At 43.7% G+C, this 21305-nt stretch overlaps 1 protein-coding gene across 4 annotated transcripts in view; it reads right to left on the minus strand.

Moving 5' to 3' along the window:
* Positions 1–441: 441 nt before the first annotated feature.
* Positions 442–21305, minus strand: part of CEPT1 (choline/ethanolamine phosphotransferase 1) — a 33473-nt gene continuing 12609 nt past the window's right edge. For 3 of the 4 annotated variants that reach the window (XM_054181480.1, XM_054181481.1, XM_054181482.1), the window contains exons 5-9: positions 18115–18199; positions 4442–4573; positions 3431–3589; positions 2057–2182; positions 442–1259 (exon numbers count right to left, since the gene is read on the minus strand). In XM_054181480.1, coding sequence (XP_054037455.1) covers positions 1134–1259; positions 2057–2182; positions 3431–3589; positions 4442–4573; positions 18115–18199 — 628 coding nt within the window. In that variant the 3' untranslated portion in view covers positions 442–1133. Of the gene's footprint in view, positions 1260–2056; positions 2183–3430; positions 3590–4441; positions 4574–9827; positions 9913–18114; positions 18200–21305 lie in introns of all 4 variants that reach the window. The other variant, XM_054181479.1, reaches the window with a different exon arrangement.

The raw sequence follows: 21305 nt of genomic DNA on the forward strand, positions 1-21305 counted from the left end.
AGCAAGCCTGGGCACTTTCTTCAGGGCCTGAAGTTCCCTCAGTGCCAGGGTGAGCGGCACACATTGCAGCACTTCACTACCCTGCGATTAAACCCTCCGTTAAATCTAACTCAGCCTCCCCGGTGCAGTTCACCACATTTAAAATGGTATTAAAACACCAGCACACCCCCAACTTACTGCACGATCTAGCAGAGAGATCCTGGAATTACACCACTACACACACAAAGGCATTAGAAAACTGCTTTCTAAATAGCAGGCAGCATTGTACTTCCCAGGGCTAAGCAGGACAGAGCAACACACACATCTGAAAACAACTGTTGCTCTCAGAATTCTTCTTTATTAAGAGCAGAAAGAAAATTTTGCTTAAGTTTCATACATAAAAAAGTAAACAGTAAAATTTTCTCTTCATAGTCTTTCCACTGAAGAAAACTGAGAAATAAGTTGTCTTTTTAGATAATGTTTATTTAAAAAAATAAAATTAATTGACAAAGATACCACACTATTTTGCATGCCGGCCATCCCTTCCGCTTGCAGAACCCTGTTCAACGCGTTAGTCTTTAGCAAGAAACCGCTTTATCAGCAATGCATAAGCAAAAGAACCACATCGGTCTGGACTCAAACCTTGACAGCTGCTTCAGCTACACAAGCTAGTGCGATATCTCTGTTTTTACCAGCTCAGGTCTTTAGTAAATAAATTTCAAGTGGACACTAAACAAGTATTTCACTAAGAGATGATGAAATATTAAAATTAAAAGCAAGTCGTATTGCAGCTGTAATTATACTACATTAGAAACTTCAGTTGTTGGGGATCCATTCACCATATATAGATTATTTTGTAATCAAGGTAATTACAAAGACAGAGCATTACTCCCTGCATGCTTTCCCGGGCTTTGAACCGACAGAGATGACTACATGTAGAGTTGACTAGGGTGTACTTGGAACTCACTCTCTCAGGCAGGAGACTAGTTAAGGAGTGTTACTGATAACAAAGAATAAGAGTTATACAACATTGATTATTATAAATTACGTTGTTCTTATCTGCTTTTTGCCTTAGTCTCCTACATATCTTCACATCTGTTCGTGTAGAAAAACCAACTCTTTCTCATTTCTCCTTACGGTGACTCCCCGTTTTACTAATGGTGATTAGAATGCGTGGAGGAGGAGGAGGACTTGATTCGGAATACGTGGATGTGCAGATGGGCAGCGATCTGGTTGCACACACTGACACAGTATCGAAGCAAATCAAAGAGAGAAAAGATCTGCCAAGGGGGGGGGAAAAAAAAAAAAAAAAAAAAGAGACACACGTTTAGATCTATGTTTTCACAGAATATAACACAAGACTGTAACACCACCTGTGTCCTTCAGAATAAGAGCACTGGCATCTTCTTTTCAAGAATTAAATCTCGAACTCTGCAGGAATAATCACTCCGAGAAGAAAGGCAGTTTCTAGACACGCTGGCCTTTCTTCCAGCTTTGTAAGAATACAGGCTCTTAATTCTAGACTCACAGAAAGGAAAACAGTTACAGGAACGATACAGACACTGTGAAATGCCCCATTAACTCTGAACGGTGATAACCACACAGAAAAATATCCATTTTACTAAAAGGTTAACACTGCGTTTTGGTAGATAACACTCGAGTGCTTGATGAGCACAGATGAGCTTAGCTTAAGATATTTTTTCCTAATAGGCGCTGCTAGTAATGACAGCCGTACGTGCTTTCAAGAGCTTCAAGCACAGCCATACTCCACTTGCACTGCGCATAATATATTCCCTTGCTAACAAGGCTTCAACCCAAACCTTCAAAATATTCTACTCTAAGCTTTGAACATTCGCTACATTGCTTTAAAGCTGTTCAAACTCTGCGCCGAGCAAACCGTGTTTACCTCTGTTTGCATAACCTCTATTTAAAATTCCAGTCAGCAAAGTAGGTTCCCAGTCCCATCCATCACCCTCTGGGTGAGTCAGCTGGGCTCAACCCGCACAAACCAGCATTTGTGGAAGAGCACGCCAATGCCTGCGACGATTACCGACAGGCAGAGCGAGCCCACACTTACCAGGGCGATCCAGAGTACAATGTACTCATCAATAAAGCTGTTAAAATACTGGTCCAGAAACAATAGCGCTGGGCCTATGAACGCTGTGTCGTGCAGGTGCATTTCGCTTTTGGTCATGTGTGCAACCTACGTTAAAAAAAAAAAATAAAAAAGGAAGTTTAAGAAATAAACATACACCCAGCCAAGGCAGAGTGATTTCAGAATAGACAAAGCCAAAAAAGTTACAGTTCAAGCCACATTACCGTAAAATCAGCGCGTATCAGTGGCCTAATATATTAAGTGGCAGCAGCAATACTGTTTCAGCCATGAAAGTCTAGAGCTACAGCAGGTGCAAGGTTTGCAGAGAAGTCTCTTTCCTTAGAGCAAAGAACACAGCTACAGGAAAAACACCTAACGCATTTGCCAACCCACAAACTTTTTCCTCCTGCCACAAACAACACAGTAAAATGGAAGTCGACTGGTAAATTTTAAAGTTTAGTTGAGCCTGGAAACAAAAACTCACAGCTGCTACAACTCCAAAAAAATCAGAGAGACATCAGTGTTCATCTCACTCCACTTACCAGCTTCCATCCCATAACGATCACCGCCTCCCTCGGGTTACCAATTTGGTGATCAAGTCTTTCTGTGTCCAAGTGTGACCTTCCCACCCCCCCGCCCCGCTGTGCACAGAGGTTGTCCTACACCACATCCCCGCTTTCGCCGCGGAGTGACCTGGTCTTGGTAAGAAATAACTCGCAATGGAAGAGAAGTTTACGTCCAACGCCGATCCAGTTCAGGTGGCAACGCAACATAGGCCTGCAGAACCGAGACGGCGTGGGGCAGCGGTTCTTTAATCCCTCATTCACTCTGTCCAACAGGGGCTCCTCTCCCCACAGTGTTGCCATCTGTTCCCCGGTACAAACCTGTTTAATTTTAACCACTATTTCTCTCCAATTGTTTAAGTTAAACCCTGAGCAGCCGTTCCAAACCTCAGCAGCTCTGTCACCTTCTCTCCTTTCCCAAACTTCCCTCCCCTCTGCATCCTGGGGGGATTTTCTGCCGCCTCTGTTCCAGCCCAGCTCATCACACGTGTGCAAACACACTTGTGAAAGTGTGAATAACCGGCCGGGGAAGGAGAAGAAACGGAACCCGGGCAACTGTCAGCTCTACTGGCACTGACTGAGTAGCCACGGCATTAGCTTGAGGTTCACCTCTCCTCTTTTCGCAGCAGCAAGGCTCCCCTGCACCTCCAAGCTACTGAGAGTAAAGCACAACTATCACTTCAGTACACAAACAGGTGGCAAGACAGTCCATGGACTCACCAGAAAAACTTGAACATCTACAAAAAAAATTTTACTACAATAATGAGAAACTTAAAGGTTCTGGGACACTTACCACTAGTTTATTTGTTATCTTCGCCGATACAAAACCAAAAGTAAGTATGTATAAGCAGGGGTGCCTCTCAAAGAGCTGCACGGCAGATTTCTTGTAGATCATTGCAGCTAACGCGATCACTGACCCAATATGAAGAAAAGGTGAAAGGACGCTCGTTCCCTACAGCGAGATAAGGTTAAAGCATCAGGTTAACGACACGTGCACGTTGCAAAGAAACCTCAAGCAGCCAAACACTCGCCCGGTATGCAACGCATGGTTTCTAACTAAAATCACATTAAAAACACATCTTTCTGAACACCGGTACTAACAGGAACAAAGTGCGGTGAAACTCGAGCGAGCACGAGCTGAGAATGTGGTTGAACCTGTCTTGTGCTGGGGGAGAAAATAAGGCTTTAGGCAGCAAGAAGCGCACGGTTTGATGCCTGTCACACAGGCAGGGGTGACAAGCTTTACCTATCACTTTTTCTGTGCCAGCTAGAAAGCAACTAAACCAACATTTTAAGTAGCAAATAATTATTAGGCCAGTAGAGAACTGGTTTTTGGAAAACTCCCGGGGCTCCAGAATCAATCATCAGCTCCTCTGAAACAGAAGGTTCTTGTGCAGATACTACCAGTGGAAAAGTAGAGGTGGGGGTAAGAACAGTTCAGGTCTCTCAGAAGGATTAAAGCCATAACCAATCTTCTTGAACTTCCATCGGAATGAATTTTTGCACTGGCCTTTTCTATGAACTCCTTGGCGGGGCGTGTATCTGCATAACCTGTTTTACACGATTAATTCAAAAGCAAATATCAAAGTACCACGAGCATTTTTAATCACTCAAAAATTTTAAAACTCTTGACTCATAAAGCTAATATTCTTCCGCACACAATATTGACTTGTTTTGCCCCAGCCAGCAAGGAACCGAAAGGAAAACATTTCACACGTAGGAGGTATTACGTGAAACAAAAACTGAACGCGTGGCTGAAAAGCCACAGAGTGCTGAAGAGTAACCAGCAGAACAAGGTACTTACTGCTATAGTGGATCCGTTTTTGCCAACTCCCCCTGTGAAGATTACACCAAAGTAGTTTGTACAGGAGAAAATGGTTCCTGCGACAGTACAGAGCGCCGGGAATATTTTCACCTGAATATTCAGTATTGGAATCTTCATGGAAGAGAGACAAGAAGTTAAAACACGCATAGGCAAACCGAAATTGGGCTTAAATACTTCTGGTGCACTCAAACACTCCACTTTCCAACGCCACATTTGCTTTTCTTTCTCTGCTGTACAGAGATTTAAATTTCTACAAGGCATAGAGAAATATGTATTTTTCCCAATAATCCTTCCATCAAGCTTCCGATGAAGTTAGGCTTATCTTCAGTTACATGAAAAGCGCAGTGAAAAGCAGAACGTGGACAGAAACCAAGAGCTTGCTAGCTGAACCACCCAGCTATCACGCGGAAGAGAAGCCTCTGAAGCTGGCCGTAAAACTCACAGCTGCAGCCCAAGATCAAACTGGGCAACGCAAGAGCCATTGAAGAGGATTAAACAAAGCCCCTGAAGAAAGTGGGCACCACCTTATGGGCAAGCCAAGGGAAGCAAACAGAGATCAGACAAGTCATCTCCGAGCCACCGAGCCCAGGAGAGCAAGCGATGGGGTTGCTAAAGAAGTGAAAAAGTACAGGCAGCTTTGAAAGAAGGGCTTCATTCTGTAACAGCAGGGTTTCAAGCAGAACAGAAGAAACTAGAAATGAAGAAGAAAGTTCAAAATAAGCCACAGGAAATACGTTATGGTAGCAAGCGTTTAAGAGAGAACTACCCAAAACTTCCAAGACCTTATCCATACAACTACTAAAAATCTTCACGGGCTCTTAACGCAGGAACTGAAGTCACAGCACTTGGCTGAATAAACACACTTGGCTCCCCACCAGCAAGGAGTCCAGCTGCATAGAGAAACCCAAATGAGGTCAAGTTGTTTCTATTTTTCTTCAATTACACTCTCAGCATAGCTTTCAGCAGGTAAAGATCATTAGCTTTCTATCGAGTTCAACAACTTCATCTCTCGATCTTTTGAGGGCACAATTAAGAGGCAGAGCCAGCTTTAACTCTTCAAGCCTTGCTCTTGGGCGGCCTGAGGAGCGCCCAGATCACCTCTCCAGCTCGCTGCCCTGCAGCTGCCGGCCGGCCGGCACGGTTTCATGACACTCCGACATATTTCTCCCTTGCTCAGGCTGCACTGTAAAGTCAAAAAAAAACCCAAAACATTTTCTGATAGTGAAGAAAGAATAACGACAAGTAAACAAAAGGCACACGTTGCCACAGAGTGGAGTGCTAACTGTGATCATTCACTAATGTCATTAGGACTTGTGTCCTATATACAGGGCTTACGTCCTCATACAGGACTTCTGAAGGTCCCTCCTCAGTCTTATAAAGGAAGGTACCTGTGCTGCCCTCTGCTTCGAAAATGATACCTTGGTATTTAAAGAATGGGGTGAATTTGCTCTTCTACAGGAAAAAGAAAATAACGTCGAGCTTCATACGGGAGTCAAAAGACATTAAGCCTGACATTTCCCAAAACCAAGGGGAGGTTGCAGGAAAAAAAAAAGAAAACCACACCCAGGAACTCCCAACTGCTCCTAACACATCTGAGAAAGATGGAAAGGCAAAAGGATGAGACCACGCTGTTGTAACATCCTTAACAACACTCTCCTTTTTGCTTCCACTGAGAGCTGCACCAGTGGTAGGTATTAGACTGCACTTAACAGGCAGAAATTCTTAATGGGAAACAACGCTACATACAGAAATTTGACAGAGGAAAGTCAAAGGAGAGGCATAAAAAGGCAGCACCGGCTAAATTGCTTCGCATACGAAATGGAAGCAGCGAGGCCAAAAGCTGGAAGCAGCAAAGGCCAGCAAATAGCACGGAGAGGGGGGGAATAAAAGAAAAAAAAAAACTGAGTAGAGGGAGAGAGGGAGCTGTGCTCAGAAATCTTCCTACAAAATGGCATTGCGGCCCCAGACTTTTTAATAAGAGGACACTACAAGGCAAGCTACAAGACTTCTTCATCCGGTATTCCATCTATCACTACGGTCCATGCAATTACTCTGACCCTGCCGGGAATTGCCCAGCTTTCACCAGAAGTCAGATGCGCGCAGAACTTCACAAGACTACGTCAGTAACGCAGAGATGTTTCACAAGCCAGATCTGCTGCAGGTAAATTATGTTTTTTATTAAAGCCTTTGAGGTCGATTACCAGAAAAAGGCTAAACTGCACAGAAAGCTTCTCAATACAGGTACATCCTGGTAAAGGGAGCATTCCAAATTTTGTCTGGAAAAAAACATGCACATTAATAAAAGCAAGCGGCAGAAGGCAAAGAATGGATTAACGAGTTCTTGCCAGAGCCTGGGTTAAAGCAAGCCTGGAATTATTTGCTAGAAAATTCATATCAGGCCTCCAGACTAGATGCCATCAGTTTTGTGCAGCATGAGGGCCACGAAGATGATCCGAGGGCTGGAGCCCCTCTGCTGGGAGGACAGGCTGAGAGAGCTGGGGGGGTTCAGCCTGGAGAAGAGGAGGCTCTGGGGAGACCTTCCAGCCCCTTCCAGTCCCTAAAGGGGCTCCAGGAAAGCTGGGGAGGGACTCTGGAGCAGTGAGGGGAGCCATGGGACGAAGGGGAATGGTTTTAAACTGAAAGAGGGGCGATTTAGACTGGATATCAGGAAGAAATTCTTTGCTGTGAGGGCAGTGAGCCCCCAGCCCAGGTTGCCCAGAGAAGCTGTGGCTGCCCCATCCCTGGAGGGGTTCAAGGCCAGGTTGGACGGGGCTTGGAGCAACCTGGGGTGGTGGGAGGTGTCCCTGCCCAGGGCAGGGGGTTGGAACCGGATGATCTTTAAGGTCCCTTACAACCTGAACCGTTCCATGAGCCCATGAATTGGGATTTTTTTTTTTTTTCTAAATAAACAATTAGGAAGCAGTCAGGAGAAGAGCAGAGCTAAGGGCTCAGGGAAGCAGCAGTGAAGAGCTTAGAAGAGACTACGCATCCATAGGTTGCCACGGGCACTCCCGGCAACTCCTCCTGGCCGGCTCCTAGTCCCACAGACCACCGTCAGCTGGGCAAGTCCCAGCCCTTCTCCCAGTGCTGGAGCCCTGCTGTAGGCACGGACACTTCATCCACATCTGCAAGAAGAACAACAACTCACAGCAGGCCAAAACCCAGCTTGCTCTACATTCATGAAGTGTTTATGCTCTTAAAGATTACGGTGCGGAATAAAACTCAAGCAATCACAGCGCTTTTCTCACTTCAAACTGAAAAAAAAAAAACCAAACCCCTCTGCGTAATCACCGCATCAAACAAGCTGTACCTATGCTTGCTCATTTTACTCACATTTTCCAAACGCAGATCGCAGCTGCAGTCGTACTCACCATCCACCAGAAATTACCGCGCTCCAGGAGCCTCGCGGAACAGCATTTTAACACGCTTTAAAGAGAATCTACGCTGCCAGAAAGAAGGAAGCCACTACAGGCACACACCGTTTCCCGGAAAAAAAAGAAAGCTAATGAAAGCAACAATTGACAAAATACACAATTCTGCATTTAGCCCATTCAGATTGTTTCGCTTTTTGCACGTTAGCATCAGAAAGTGGAACGTTTGAGTGTACAACCACATTTTATTCCATTATTTCCCCCCCCCCCCCCAATAGAAACAAACCAAAAAAACCAAACCACCAATGTTGCTGTCACATAAAACAACTGAAGGACTGAGGGGTGGAAAGGAGGGGTTGTGCGATATGTTTTGCTCTGCAAGTAGTAAATAACATTTACCTCGAAACAAACACAAAATCTCACAAGTTGAATGAGAAAAAGGAAAATCCTTAATTGTCACGGGAAACCTGATGGAGTTTTGTTCTCCGGAGAAATGCCACCATTAGTCCAACACCGGACTTCAAAATAGTTTAATCTTTTGGGAGCTGACTTAGCCAAACGCTGCTGCAACACGGGGCTTTTAACAGATTTCAAGGTTTCGCTGAAAAGGGTTATTTAATAGGTTATTTAAAAGGGTTATTTGAGTTATTTAATACCACAAGGGAACAATTTCTAAGCTCGCATAAGCATGACCTCGCACTGAATTGTGCCGGAGGTTGCTGTGGCAGCATTTTCTCCCCCTTTTTCAAAAAGAGAAAAAGGAAACTGAGAACACGAACCGGGAAATCCCTGTTTGTAACGCCGAACAGCAGCTGCACAGGGATGGTGCCACGCTCATCTCTCTGGAAAAGTTTGGCACCAGTACACTGACTTGTAACCTCATTTTTTTTTTTTTTTTTAGAATTAGTTCTGTCCCCACTCATTCTCTTTCCATGGTATTTACTTTGCAGTTTACATCATTAATTGGGGGGGGGGGGGGGGGGGGGGGATGCTGGGGTTTTAAAGCCTGAAAGCAGGTGTAGCAGAATTGGGGTAGCCAAGGTTAGCTCCTTTTTCTAGATATTCTCCGCAGTGTTAGAGAGTTCATTTCTCTAATTATATGAAGCAGATTAGAAAATCATCAAGTTGTTTCAGTAATTTTTGACCATCTCTTGGTTTTATTGCAAATCAAGATTTCTTTATCCACCTTAAGAATTGGGTTTATCAAGTCCACAAACAAGATCAATACTCGGGAAGGAAAAACCCTCCAGGATATCGATGCTTCAGATGTTATTTCTGGCAATTTGTTTTTATTTCTGTACACATGTATACGCTTTCCTCTGGACAAAGCTATTTTGATAGCCCAATGTGGCTTCGGTAATGCAAATATAAAGTCAATTTATGACAGCTGCCATAAACTGCCAGCTGAGCCTAGGTAACATCTGCAGGATCTATATGCAGCCAGCCAATGGCAGTCAGCTTGCTTAATTAGGATGATCTTAATTTATAAAAAAAAAAAAAAGTGACAATTTCCACCCTCTCCCCCCCCCCCCCCAAAAAAGATAAGAGCCACATTCAGGGCAAATTATCTACTGCTGGTCACCAACTGCTCTCCAAAAGTTTCCCCCATATCCTCAATCCCATCTAGCACTTAGCATTCCTCCGCTGCTGCTCTAGAGCTCCTGGCATGGAATTCATTCAAGTTTGGGGCAGCTCCCTCTCAAAGGAAGCTGGGCTTCACGTAAGGTACATTAACTTTGTGCAGCGTTTGGTAGCTTTCTACCTGCAAACACAAGATACAAAAATAATAGCTTTGTTTTAATAACTCCGGTAAAACCGGAACGCACAGTTATTGCCAGGTGACCTATATGCAAGAATATGTATTTCCACTGGTGAGGAAATGCGGACTTTCCCCTTGCAAATTAAACTGTGCTGCTACACGCAGGTAGTTCTTCCAGGTGTCTACAAGATGATTAAAAAAAAAAAGGATAAAATAAGAACATGCTCAAAATTACCAGAGATTGCCAAAAAGGTGGTCCTCCAATGACTGCCAGTAAATGCATGATTATTATGAAGATTTGTACTTCAGTCACATCAATTCTGATTAGGTACAAAAAGCCAAAAAAAAGCAAAATTATTCAAAGCAATTTCAAGTCCGTTATTCGCAAGCTCAGCAGCTCTCCTCTATCATGCACAGTATAAAAACTCCAAAATATCGAGGAAAATAGAAGCAGCTCAATTTATAAATAATTTAGAAAGCGAAAATATATTTTAGTTTTATTGAGAAAACTAAGAGCCATGCTGTGCTATACTTTTTGTTTCATTTCACAGTGCAATAAAAATCCACTTTGTCAAAAGGAACGGTTGGAACTCTTCTTTTAACCGACCTCTGCCAGTTGCAGAAATATTCAGTTTTAACCTTGCCCACCAAAAAAAAAAATAATAAAAATTTATTTCAGATGATAAAATTCAGGAAAGATATTTTTAATCCCTATTATAACCCCTACTTTTTTTTTTTTTTTTTTTAATATGAGTATTCTCTCTGAATAGCATCAAGCTTCAAAAAGAAACACGAATCCCTGAAGAGTTTATGCAAATGGTACAGTCAGCCGCGGTGCCAAAGATTACCCAACTCAGTCTCCAGCGCGCAGCAAGAGCAGCAACCGCTTCTGGTTGTAGCAGAGCCAGTCTGTTTTGTAGCAGGGTAAGAGGGAAAAGCTTCTGGAAAAGACCAAGTTTAAGGCTTTGTTTGAAAGGGCACGCAAAAGCCTTGGAGCTAGCAAGAGGGAAAAGCAGCTATACAAATCAAATCCGGAAACAGAAGTCAAGGAAAATACAAGTAAAATATAAAGAGGATGGACTTGCTGGTGCATGATATGAAGCCATCAAATACCATCTCGTACTGGATCAAAAATAATCCTTTGAGTCGGTTTATAATATTTATGGCATATTCCTTCTCTCTAATACTACAGTTCTACCTAAAAGAGTCAAAATTGCTTCTTGCAAATCCACGCTTTGCTGTTACAGAAACACCGTTGATATTACCAACTGCATAGGCATCAGGGAATAATGGGTCAGGGGTGGGTTTTGCCTGCCTGCCATCAATGAGCTACAATAATTAAAATAATTAAGTTTAATATCAGATCAGTGTGCTACCTCGTTTTCCCTCCAGCCTCTGTACTGGTTTTGGAGTGGATCCTCTCATGTGAGAATCTCCAGTCTGGCCAAAACATGGCTTTGTTTCAGCAGCAGATCAATAAGCACAAGGGATAATTGTGAGGCTGCATCTAATTCCACGGAGAACGTCCCCCAGAGCATAAGAAAGCAGAAGGGTGACGGTATGTGGCATTCAATGCAAGCTCTTCTCTTACTGCGGGTTCTCTAAATCCATACAATCTCTTTCGGCAGGCTGTAGAGACCCTGCATCCGTCTTCCACTGCGCAACTTCACCCTGCCGTTGGCCAAGGGAATGTCTGAACAACTCCCTGAGAGCAGGACACACACCTACGGAACAAACAGCAGGATCGGCACGTGGCGGCAGTGCCGGCAGCCGGCAAACAGGACACGGGGCACCCAAGCCCTCACTATCTACTGCTGCTCCCTCCCAAAGCCTTAAAGTAAATCAGCCACGAGGCAGCAGAGGGGAACGTAAAGGATGAAGAAGATGGAAGAGCAGCAATACCCAGGAACGAGCCAGACTCTTAGCATTTAATGGGAAAGTTTAGCCAAAGCTGTCAGAGGAAATCTAGAGAAGATTCCAATACGATCATTTCCTTTAGGTATCTCTGCTTTGTAAATTGTCTTTTCACTATACCAAGCCTGGAGACACGAGACACACAGGAAATAGCCTCAGGGGTCCTCCTGTATTCCGATTTGTTCAATGACAACCCTGTAAGGCAATCACAGCTGGCTTGGGGAAAAAAATTAATTTCCACAAAGAGGAAAGAACATTCTAAAAAAAAAAAAATAATCCATATTTTCAGTCCTCATACAAACAAATTAAGCCATTGAGCTGCCTTGCAAGAAAAAGTAAAAATACTCAGCCATGCAAGAAAAAGAGATATACAAAACACCTGATTAAATGCAAATTGCTTTCCCCGGCTTTTGGAGTCAGCGTGGAAATGTGTTTTCCCGTGTGTCCACCTGAGGAAGGGCTGGAGCAGCTCCGCGAGCACACTCAGGTTAAACAGGAATATGGTTTAGCCTATTTCGCTACTTCTGACAACGAACTCAAAGAATATAAAGCAACTGAGAAAGCTCACAGAAACAGCGACCAGTGTAGGTAATGATTAATAACTATTACCTACTAAATAACTAACGGAGGTAACTCAAGTTTATAGCTTTCCTTGGACAGTAAAACAGGTTTCTTTCGGCAGCAGTAATCTTCATGCAAAATAAAGTATGGGCACATACTTCAGAAGAATTTTCAGATCATAAAAGACAAGGAATTCTGAGAGGCAAACTCTTACACAGAACTGGGAGCCCAACTAAATCCATGGAAGCAGTGCCTGGGTTCAGGTTAGGGAGACGGCATTATCTTCTCTACACAGCCATGGCACAACCTTTGCGCCATCGCCTCGAAGCTCTGCCCTCCCCAACGCAAATAAAAATGGCATCAGGCAGCTGGAAAGGGTCCAGCAATGAACTGCAAGTATATTTGCTTAAAAACTCCTCCCTCACTTACTGTGAGCATCTCATACTGCAGAACAAATATGAGTCTTAACTTCAATTCTACGTAAAGAGAAGATTTATTTTTTTAACCCCAAAGGGCTCCTTTAAGACAGAAGACAAAGACGTAAGACCAAACGAGGAGAAACTAAACACCTAAATAAAGCATAAGTTCTTAATATCAAGGATGAAAAGGGACTAGGAGCATCCTTTGCTCATCAAAACTACCATTAGATGACTTAAATACGCTCGACACCAGTAAAGTACATGCCTGATGCTGGAATTATCCAGCCAATTTTTCTTTTGCAGGATGTCAAATGGCCACTACTCAGAAATCTAAAAATACAGGGATCCAGACAGGCAGCTCCCGAAGCGAGACCACAAAAGGGAACAACATCTGGAAACAGAAGCTGGGTGAAAGGGAGAAGAGGCACACTGTTCCTCTGGTCATTTAACTTGACTTTAAAGTGACTGTGCAGTTACAGCATGAACTGGACTAAAACTACGCTGCTGCTAAAAGGAGCCGTCATCCCAGCAACTCTAATGACCAACCGCTTTCTCCCTGCTTAGTCCCACCTTCTCCTTCTCACTACAGTCACGTGCCATCAACTGGACCCCAAAATTGGCTTAGCTAAAATGACCCAACCGAAAGTTAGAGCCCTGGATCCAGTTTGGGCTCCCCAGTTCCAGAAGGACGGGGAACTGCTGGAGAGAGTCCAGGGGAGGCTACGGAGATGCTGAGGGGATGGAGCATCGCTGTGCTGGGGAAAGGCTGAAGGCCCTGGGGCTGTTCACTGGAGAAGCACAGGCTGAGAGGGGATCTCAGCAATAGCCAACGGGCCGGGGGCAAGAGGATGGGGCCAGGCTCTTCTCAGTGGTGCCCGGGGACAGGACAAGGGGCAACGGGCACAAACTGGAACACGGAAATTCCATCTCAACATGAGGAGGAACTTCTTTACCCTGAGGGTGGCAGAGCCCTGGCACAGGCTGCCCAGAGAGGTGGGGGAGTCTCCGTCTCTGGAGACATTCCAAACCCACCTGGACGTGATTCCATCCAACCTGCTCTGGGTGACCCTGCTCTGGCAGGGGGTGGGACTGGGTGATCCCCAGAGGTCCCTTCTCCCACCATGCTGGGATTCTGTGAAAAAGACAAAGAATGGTTCCTGTCTCAGTCTCTAGGATATCAGCTTTCCTTATCCATGTTGTGTGGCCTCCTGAGCCACGCCAGCTCAGAGGAGGGCAGTGGAAAGGCTGCAAGCCCTCTTTCGGCAGCTAAACAAACCCGTGCTGAGTCAAAGTGACTGGGCAGCTACGGACTTGGACAACAAGGGAGTAAAAGGAGGAATAAATAGGGAGGAGCTAAGGTTTCCAAATGTGAGACAAGTGGACTGCTACCAACATTCCTAAAAGTCCTAAACAGCCCTTAAAATGTAACACGGTAAAGAAAAAAAAGTGAAATAATGCAATTAGAAAACAAAGCCACAATGGTTTTGTCAAGAAAGACACTGAGCAAAGGTAACGCACAGCACCACCTGGAAACTGGCAGCAGGTCCGGCAGTCTAGAAGACATTCATTCCTGCACTTTAATGATTAACTTGCAGTTATGAATTGCCTCAAGATACAACGTGCGAGTAATAAAAAGATCCATAAATTCCCTCAGTCACCATCTTTCTTTTTTTAAACTCTGGCAGAACTGGAAAGGCACCCAGTAAAACGAGCAGACGAGAGCGGGGCTGCGCAGAGAGCTGCCTGCTGAGCTTGGGTGCAGGCTGACCAAAGCCCTCCTGTACCCCCCACGCTGCCCTTTTGAGGAAAAATAAATATAGCTTTCTTTACCGGCTAGGGAAGTTATTTGCAAAGCAAGGTGATAACATCCCTGCTTAAGTATTACATGAATAATACTGTATTTTTTTTCCACATAAAGTTCCATTGCACACTGGAGTGCCTCTTCCTACGGCAAGGACTGTACAAAACGCAAACTGGAACGGCGGATCATTTATCAACTAATAATAGAAAAGTATTTTTAGCTTCAATGGAACAAGACAGGCACCGTGAGGGGGAAAAAGCTCACGGCATTGGGAACTCAAAAGTGGGGAAAGGCCTTTGGTGCTGCAGCCCCCCCATTTAACCACTGCACGCCACCAGTAGCCTGGTTGGTACCACAGGCAGAGCTGTAGGAAAGCAAACACATTTCAAAGCAAGGAGGGAATCAGCCAGTTCAAAGTCCAATTCTATTTTCTCCTTGGGTTTGTATTTATTTACTCATGTAAACCCTACGGTGGACATCCTAAGGAAAAAAAAAAAAAAACACAAATGGAAAGAGCATGAATTCTGCAGCTCTGCAGTGAGGGGGTTTCGTACAGCCTCTGAACTAGGATATTTTCGGCAATCGCTTGAGCCACACTTCCCCTAACCTGACAGTTTTTTTGCCTGATGCTTCCTGGCAAATTGAGTCACATCAGCATTGCCCAAACAGTTTATGTTGCTAGGATGATGCAGAGACGTGGCGCACAATGTGGCGGCTCCCTAAGACCTATGAAATGAAAAAATGAAACAAACCGGTTCCCCCAAGACGTGCCCACACTACAATAGATGGACGTGAAGTTACTGTAACAGTTCCTCAACAGACACGTGGCAGTCTAGCTCCAAAGATCACTTCTTCAAATAAACCAGGGGCTTTTTCATCTTCTAGAAAATAAACAGAAGGCCCTGAATTGAGTTTTTAAGATCACTGGGAAGATCCGGGCAAAGAACCAAGGAACAAAGATCAGACACTGAAGACAAAGCGCCAAAGAACCTAGACTCAATAGTGTAACAAACTAAAAATGCCAAGACAGAACATCTCATTGCAAGGCTGGGAAAAACATTCAAAATGACCCTGAAAAATACCGATTCTGCAGCAAACTGATGTTAGGAGAGAATAACAAAGAGCAGCTCTGCAGAGCTGAAGACGGCAAGCGGGGACTAGGTCGAACAATGTCAGCGCTGCGCCAGCCACCTCTGGGAACTAAAGGCTGTAAACAAGAATATCTAAATGTTTTAATTCGGATAAAGCCAGGGAAGCATAAACATTTGAGATTTTAAATGCACACTTCATCCCTAGCTCCCTGTCTGCCTAAATTCACAAGGCAGCAGAACGCCTGTAGAGCTTCAAAGAGCTTTTTTTGGATTTTATTGCACGCCCGGCAACACGTTTTACTCTTTAATTTGTCCTTCCTTCTCGTGCCAAACTCGAATGCAGATTGCTCGCTAGTTTTCAAACTTATGTATCCTGACGTAATAGAAGATTATTAGGAACAGTATTATTCTAACATTTTATTTCCATTCCCCCCAAAAATCTTTTTTTTTTCCCCCCCATTGTTTAAAGCCTTCGTGATCTTTTAAATAATTTCTCCATAGGCTAAAGGCAAACTTCAGAAACATTTTTAAGAATTCCCCCTCCAACGAATAAAAAGCCTTACTACCCAGCACGGGTAAGCACAAGGTTTATCTCTCTTGCAAGAATTGTAAGTTCTTCACTTCATATTTTGCCAGATGATGTAGTATTTTCAAGACAGGGCCAAATTATTATACTTTCCCACTACGGATGTTTGTCACATGAGCCCAGCTATCAGATGAAAAAGAGCAGCGCGAACACTTCTTTCCCGTAGCTTAACCAGCTCAGAGATGGTGCGATACTGAAATAAAAACCTAGAGCACCCGATCTCAAACTGAATAATATAAACGTGACGCTTTGTGTGTTCTGGGTGGGCAGCTTCAAAGCAGCAGCATCTTTGCTTATTAGTTAAACCTAAAAATAAAGACGCCAGAAGGCATCCGAAACCACACATCCAAGAATTTTAAGGTCATTAAGTCTATTCTGTAATTCAGGATGCCTAAAAACTGGTGAAAATTAGCGCGCGTGAGGGGACTTGTCACAAGCAAGCACCTGGCTTTGCGATACCGGGGCATTCTGTTAGTGTTTGTAAAACACGTTTCTTCTGGGATGGCGGAGGCATCCTGTCCCCGGGGCAGAGACCATGGGGGGGGCTCCAGAGCGACACCTCCAGGTCACCTCTGCAGAGAGGCACCACTCCTCCCTCTCCCCCCATGCGGGGGCAATTCGGCCTCACCTATTTTAAACAATCCCCTTTCATTACAGAATCTGAACCTCTCACGTAACTATCATGCCAACAGGCGACTTGGGAAGGTTCCAAATGTTTCAGTACTAAGTTGGGTTTTTGTTGGTTTTGGGGGTTTTTTTTGGTTTGTTTTTTTTTATTATCATTATTTTTTTCGCCCCAAGTGACTTCTTGGGCAGAGTCATAACGCTGTTCTCACAATGGCCTAAAATCTTGATTAAGCTTTTTCCTTCTTTCAAGTTATCGCTTGCTACATTACCATTTCCTGACAATTAGTATTTCCAGCCTTTCATAGACTGTCAACAAAGTATTTAAAAATGATGTCATCTGACTACCTCAGAGCACGCCCAAGGGTCAGAGGCAGCCGGTGGAGATGACGTGCACCGTGATCGAGCAGATTGCTGATATTGTTGGACCTGAAGTAGGGCTGGTAATTAAGGACTCTCGCTAATAGCCTCATGAAAGCAGAGATTGTGCTGAACTATTACATGAAGAAAAAAAAAAAAAAAAAGACAACCAAAAAGAACGGCGTAATTTGCATCAATGCAAGTTTAACAAAGACTATGTCAACAAACCACCAAAAAAAAAAAATGATCTCAGTTCTATTTAAAATCTGACGCAGTTCTAAGAAGGCTATCCTAGAAAGCTATTCCTATATCCTCAATATTTCAACAGAAACTCCTGGTGAATAATCTAGAAACGATGAGAAATTTTGAGGAACCCAACTTACTCACTTTTAATGATCCCATTTTATTGGGAGGGAAACACAGCACCCCCCCCCGCCCCATCTGCACTCTACTAAAAAAGCTGAAATAAGGAAGAGAAAGTCAAAGAGTAGTAAACCAGAGTGGAAAAGGATATATTTAGCACAGACATAAGGAAAAGCATTTTGAAAATAAAAGACAATCAGGAAATGAAGTTACTTAACGACGAAGCTACACGCACAGTTAAGCGACTGGACTGCACGGATGAAGTGGTATTGTTCAAAGTGGGCATTTTTAACCAGTAACTGCTGAGTTTTTAAGCTATTGCACAGCATACAGTGCCCTGAACTAGCCCAGCGATTCTTTTTTTCTGGTGGAAAGGTATTTAAACAGCAACAAAAATTCTACCGTTTCAAGAAGCAGTTCCAACAAAATTACCCTACACCCACACTCACAGAGCTGCCTGCACAAGCCTGGTTTTCTTTTAGGTGAAGCCAGAACTCTGACAAAATAAAAAGAAATGTTTAAAGCAATTTTTTCTCTTTAACAGGCAGGTTTGTTTTTTTTTTTTTGCTTTGTTTTCAAGTAAAACATGATGCTTTCAAAAAAAAAGAACTGAGTTCCAGTTAGCTCGGATTGTTACTGCTCATTCAGACTTCGCAAACATCTTTTCCCCCCACGTATTAAAGCACTTGTGAAATACCCTTAGGAAGATGCTTTTTGGATACGAGTTACTGTGTGCATGACAAAGGTGCTGTCTCTGCTTAGCCCATGCCATTGCTGCCAGGGAGCATTAACGTTGGCTTTACCGTATAGTTCCAGAACCAGGGCCCCAGAGTTCCTGTGAGAAGCTGGATTGCTATCGTACAGAGCATAGACTCCGTAACATCAAATCTACGTGCGAGGGAAAGAAACATTTCAAAACATTTTCCTGAGCACTTTCAGTTAAGTGGAGCCATTAAAGCACATCTTCAGTCACAAGCTCCAGACAACTACTGCGCAGCGTTGAGATCATTTAAAGGTTAGAGGAAAGGAATTAATGACCACAAAACATGAGTACTAGTGAATTAACAAAAATATCGCAACCCACATGGTATTTTAAACTCCATTCAGAGCTTCTGCAATTTACCGTTCCACTCCAAGGCGTGGGAAACACAAGCATCGATGTGTGCATGAGGAAACCAAATGAGATTCCTTGCTCCCAGTCACAGGAAGATTCATAATTAAACACAATTCAGGACCTCTCATCTCCCTACCCCATACTCATATCTCCAAATGACACTCAATCTATGAATTCTTCACCTAAAGCTGCTACTGCCTATTTTTTTGTGGAGCAGAAGCGCAGATGGCACCTTCCGTTTGCCACCTCTAAGGGACAGCAGGGATTTACACCTCCTGCTCGCACAGCTCGTTGGCAAGTAATGCCAGAACAAGTCAAGCGAGCTCTGGAACCCTATTCAGTGGCAACCAAACTCCGGTCTCTATACATTTATTTTTCATCCCTGAAAGAGGGATGAAAAAAAAAAAATGCTGTAGCCAACAGAGCCACAAATACCACACGTATTCCTTATGGTAAAATGCAGATTTATAGTGTTTTATAACTAAAATATTTTAGTATTTTAGTTACATATAAATAAAAATTATATAAAATATTTTAAAATACGATCAGACTAAAATTACATTAAGCCATCTAGTTAAGAAAAAAGATTTGAGCAATAACAGTTTCAGCCGTAGCCGAGATCCTGTTTATTGCAGTGCTTATCAAAGCGTGCCTGGAATAGGAGGACACAGACTGCCATCCAGCAACACGTCAGTCGATTAAAAAGGTCCATCAGAGACACCAAGTTCATCGTGCTCGCACCGGCAGAGCCTCAGAAGCGCAGTAACGCAGTGCAGTCCCATGCTGGTGAGAGGGGACAGTGAGTTTCAGTCTGATAAGCATTCTCGGTTTAATTATCACAGCACACAATACAGGCTAGAGTTGGAAAAGGTAACACCTGGTGTTTTAGGGAATAGAGGAAGAGAAAGTCACACATACAAACAACACGGCTTTGGTACTTTTGCACAGCTGCAGTTTCTTTTCTTTTTTTTTCCCCCCCCTATGTTACTCCTAGTGATATTTGTAATTGAGACGTGGAGTCATTTTTTAAACATTGTCCGGGAAAGCTTAAGAGGGGGCCATCGACCTTGGCATGTGCTTAACTCTTAGATGTTGTCAGCGACAAGTCTTATTTTGTATGCCATCTGCTCCGCTGGGGTCCCTTATCAAGCTGGTAACAGTCTTGAGCCAATTAACACCCAATTGATTAGTCATGCATCCCGAATATACTCTTCACAGGGCTAATTTATTAAGCACATTCCATGTGCAGTTTTTAAAAGGTCCAGTTTGATTAAACAAGCCGTTAAGACTCTACAAGGGCCAAGATCCAGAGTTTAGAGACAGCTGCAGTCAGTTCTTTCTTCGTCCAGAACGGCGAGCCGAAAGGACTGAATTCAAAATTGAGAGATTTCCTGAGAAAGTGAACCAACCAAGAACAACAGGAAACAGATACTTACACTGGGGATTGCTCTGAAATCAAGTCCATCACTACCGATACAGCTGATCTAATACAGCTTCTTTTTAATAGTGTGTGAAACTAAGGGGGGTGGGTGGGGGGGAGATGTACCATCCTCCTCCCCAGCGCAGGACTCCTGGCAACAGTCCTGTGCAGCAAAACACAGCAAGACAAGAAAAACACTCTTGCCTCATCAGAGCACAGAAGTTATGCGGCTGGGAAACTCAAGGGGATACGTCTGCTGTTTAATAACTCTGCGCAGCAGCACTCGGGTCTGAGAAATGATGATTCTTCCATCTGTCTCATCCCCATCCACCAAGCGTGCAAGGGGGATTACTCAGGCTGGGCAATGAACTACGAATCCAAGCATGAGACAAAGCATTGTTTTCTTAGGGGAGCCACTGCAGCAAGAAAAGAATGTTCATCATCACAACACAAGAGAAAAAGGCTTGAGAGTCACATGCTAAAAGTCCAAATGCTTCGTTTTAAAGGTTATTACGGAGTTTAATCTTAACTCATTCCAATCCAGCATTTTCACTTGGACATAATGAAATACCAATAGCATGAATAACCGCACAGAAAAAGAAAAGCGTAAGCAAATTAAAACTATTTCCACCTACAGGAAATTCATCTTGAGGTTAAAATAATATTAAAAGTGAGCCATAAGCTTTCTTCCTTTCCTTGTTGTAATACATTCGAGATGATACCTAAATTTTTCCTTTTGCTGCTCATTAACATAGATTAAAAGTTGTGCAGATCTGATAACGGGGTGAAGCCTGTGGCTATCACGGTGAAGCTCACCGTTTCACACAGCAGCAAGAACATCTTTCAATGATAAAGGCAGAAAAATCAGCAGCAGCATCTCTGCATGTGACTGCTTGGGTCCTGCTTTAAAACGCTGTTAAGGGACTTGTGAGAGGGAAAGGAGGAGGAAGAGGATCACGATGTGGAAAAACCCCTGATCATTTACGTCAGCCCTCGGCAATTTCGGCTGTAGGTATTATTGCTATAGCAAGGCACTTGCACGTATTTCTATGACACACACCAAGCGGTGGAGAAATGCTGAGGGGCGGCAATGAGTGGCTGAAGCACGCAGAAGGCGGCAGGCTGCAAGCAGCAAACTTAACACCCACCACAGCGATACTTCACCATATACTTCTTGCAAGCGAAGGGAAACTAATTCCTCTCTGACAGCAAGAGAGACTCTACTGAGCTTCAGACCTTCCTCTGCAAATAACTAAGGTGTTAAAGTTCTTGAAGAAGAGCTGGAAAAACCTCATAAAATTGAAAGTTTTAAGCCCTATAATCATGGAGATTACTGCTTATCTCCTACCCTAATCCTGAAGCTGTTCCCAAGAGCAAGAACTCAATGTGCTAAACTTTGACTTGGAAGGTTTCCATCTCTGTGTTTTGGTATTTGGTGTGAATTGTCTGTCCAAGACAAC

This window comes from Rissa tridactyla, chromosome 21 (genome assembly GCF_028500815.1).
Source record: "Rissa tridactyla isolate bRisTri1 chromosome 21, bRisTri1.patW.cur.20221130, whole genome shotgun sequence".
Taxonomy (NCBI): domain Eukaryota; kingdom Metazoa; phylum Chordata; class Aves; order Charadriiformes; family Laridae; genus Rissa; species Rissa tridactyla.